This window comes from Anoplophora glabripennis, unplaced genomic scaffold (genome assembly GCF_000390285.2).
Source record: "Anoplophora glabripennis isolate ALB-LARVAE unplaced genomic scaffold, Agla_2.0 scaffold4977, whole genome shotgun sequence".
Lineage (NCBI taxonomy): Eukaryota > Metazoa > Arthropoda > Insecta > Coleoptera > Cerambycidae > Anoplophora > Anoplophora glabripennis.
This window is the reverse complement of record NW_019421062.1, coordinates 756-3,381: the sequence shown is the minus strand read 5'-3', so window position 1 is coordinate 3,381 and position 2,626 is coordinate 756. Positions and strand designations below refer to the sequence as shown.

The following is a 2,626-nucleotide window of genomic DNA, read 5'->3' as shown; positions in this document are numbered from 1 at the left end:
GTCTGCTGCTCTTCGATTTAGCTGCAACTGCAAAATTCAAGACGATTAGGGAAATCAGCTGGTTCTAAAGCTTGAACTTTTTGAAAATGGTATGGGTTAAGTGAATTCTCGCGCAATATCCGTCAAACTTTGGTTTGTGATATCTCCAGTCGCTCTGAAATTGTTCTTGTGGAAATAGGCTACTCCTCGACTAAATTTGAAACAGCCTTTATCACATTTAAGTCATTTTGTTGATGTCCTGCACGTTCTCTGCGCGGTATGGTATGATAGAGGCAGTTGGAAAAATGCGGGAGATATGGAAGGTGGTAGATTTGAATAAACGCTTTAAATTGTTAATGGTTTTGTAACCGTGTGTAGTGTATTTTGTATATTCGGGTATTTAGTAATGTGCCGACTTTTTTTATTTGATAAAATACGGTGTGCCTACAAACAGGTAACTACCTCTGCTTTATTTATTTTCTTTTAACGAAAGTTGACTTCGAGAAGTCAGGCTTGTTAAAACATTTTGCGCTAAGTTAATACAATTGTTAAAATTGATTTTAATCAAATGCAGCATGCTCCTTTATTTACTTGCATATGTTTAACGCGGAACCCACAGTAAATGTGAACCACAGATTATGATGTGAACTTGGTAACGCTGTTCGCTTCAGCTGACGACTGATTCGTGACATTACGTTACAAAATTTTCCGAGCATAATTTTATTAAGCACTGTTAGGGTTTGTTTTTTTATAAAAGGTTCCGTTAAAGAAATCAAGTTATTCGTTATTCAAAACGTAGAACTTCTAGGACGTTTAACGACTGTTTTTCTTTTTTAATTTGGAACCGCATCTTGCTATATCCCGTTTAGTTTCGGGATATGGGAAAAATTATTTGATACGACTTATCCGAGATACTTCCTTTTATCATTGATTTTGTACTTAATTCCAAACATTTGATTACAGGTGCAGGGATTGCCCGTCGTGCTTCTATTGCGACGATCATTGCAGATTGGAGTCTGACTGGAACAGATGCCACAGATTCGAGTGCCCTGGGATGCAGGCCGGAATCTGGCAAGACCTGGGAATAGCCCTCCCCGCTTTAAGGGCCTTGGTGAGGGGTCTTCGGACCGGTTTGGATAGGACTATTAGTACCCCCGAGGAGGACTTGAAGAATTTTGGCAGCCGCACGGACAACTATCGCTATTTCAATAATCTCGTGTCGCATTTGGATGGAAACGAACACCTTATGTCGTACTTGCTGGTAAGTTCGATACGGTACATACAGGGTGTGTCAATTTTTTGCCCTAGCGGAATATTTTGGTTTAAATTTCGGAAAATTATTATTATTTAACGCTTCGATTTTCTTGTATTTTTTAAACGATGGTTGGCTTCCCGTAACGCGGACTGTTGCAGGCAGATCCGTGATAAATAATGTTTCAGTGGGCTCTGGTCGTGGTGAAATACTTGGAAGACTACACCCAATTCTTCCAGTGGCACTTGACGAGGGAAAATTGTCCGGTAAAGGATAAGGACAGCTTCATTAAGTTGGTTGGCGGCCAGCTCGTGAAGCACATGGCACAGCTCACTTATAACGCCAGCGTCATTGAACATTGGTCGTTCGTTCCGAAAGAGATAGATTCAGAATCTACGGAACATTTTTCAGACTGTCTGAGAGACTGTTTTATCCCGGATAGTGTCGGATCTGTAGCCAGTGGAATTTTCCCATCCGTCAGCATGATGAACCACTCTTGTCGCCCGAATGTGACGAATTTGTAAGTAAACTTACGCTTATTCTCGGCTTAGCTAGTAACCGCACCCCAAGACGTAGCGAAATAATTATAATATATGTATAGCGAGAACAACAACAATAACAAATAAAATAATACTAATAACTTTATTGTCCGAACAAGTAGGTCGCCAAATTACAGAACACGCAGTAAACAGAAACAACAAAATATTAAAGCAAAGGAAGGTAGAAATAGACAAAAGAATAGTAATACAGTCAAAGCTATTTATTGGCGGGGAATACGTTCCGAAAATGTACCGCGAATGCGGAATCTGCTAATACGGAGTGGCGTTGTGTATGGAAATATAGGTTCCAGTGTTGCAAAATAATAGAAAATATAATAAAAATAATTTGTTGATATAAATTTTAACGATATAGTGGAGTAAAGGTAGCTTAAAAATATGTCATTATTTCGGAATAATTAGCACAGCCTTGGATTTTCATAAAACATTGCAATCGCCTTGAAATGGCTTGTAGAAAAAAGTTGTAAACTTAAATTTGTACGCTTATTATTATTTAATTGTTTAAACAAAAAATGGTTTTTCAAAGATTATTTAAAATAAATTAAAAATTTTCAAGCAAATTTTAATCAAATTGATACTGCAGGGGTTTTCGAGGTCACTGAATAAAAATATAATGTTAAAAAATAAAAATTCAAAATGGCTGATCCAATATGGCCGACTTTTTTAAATAATTTATTAAAAAATGACAATTTTCAAAACGATTTTAATCAAATCGATATAGGGGTTTTCAAAATCGCTGAACAAGAATATTATATCAGAAAATGAAAATTGATCCAATATGGCCGACTTGTTTAAGAAATTTATTTCAAAATTACAAATTTCAAAGTAAATTTAGTTA

The 2,626-nt window shown here is 36.6% G+C and overlaps 1 protein-coding gene across 1 annotated transcript; it reads left to right on the top strand.

Annotated features, from left to right (window-relative positions):
* Window positions 1-942: 942 nt before the first annotated feature.
* On the top strand, window positions 943-1,751 carry LOC111692924 (the record flags this gene model as incomplete). The annotated part of the gene is made up of 2 exons (XM_023457053.1): window positions 943-1,240; window positions 1,420-1,751. Coding segments are annotated over 2 exons (630 nt in total), but the record flags the coding sequence as incomplete, so codon positions are not given.
* Window positions 1,752-2,626: the final 875 nt, after the last annotated feature.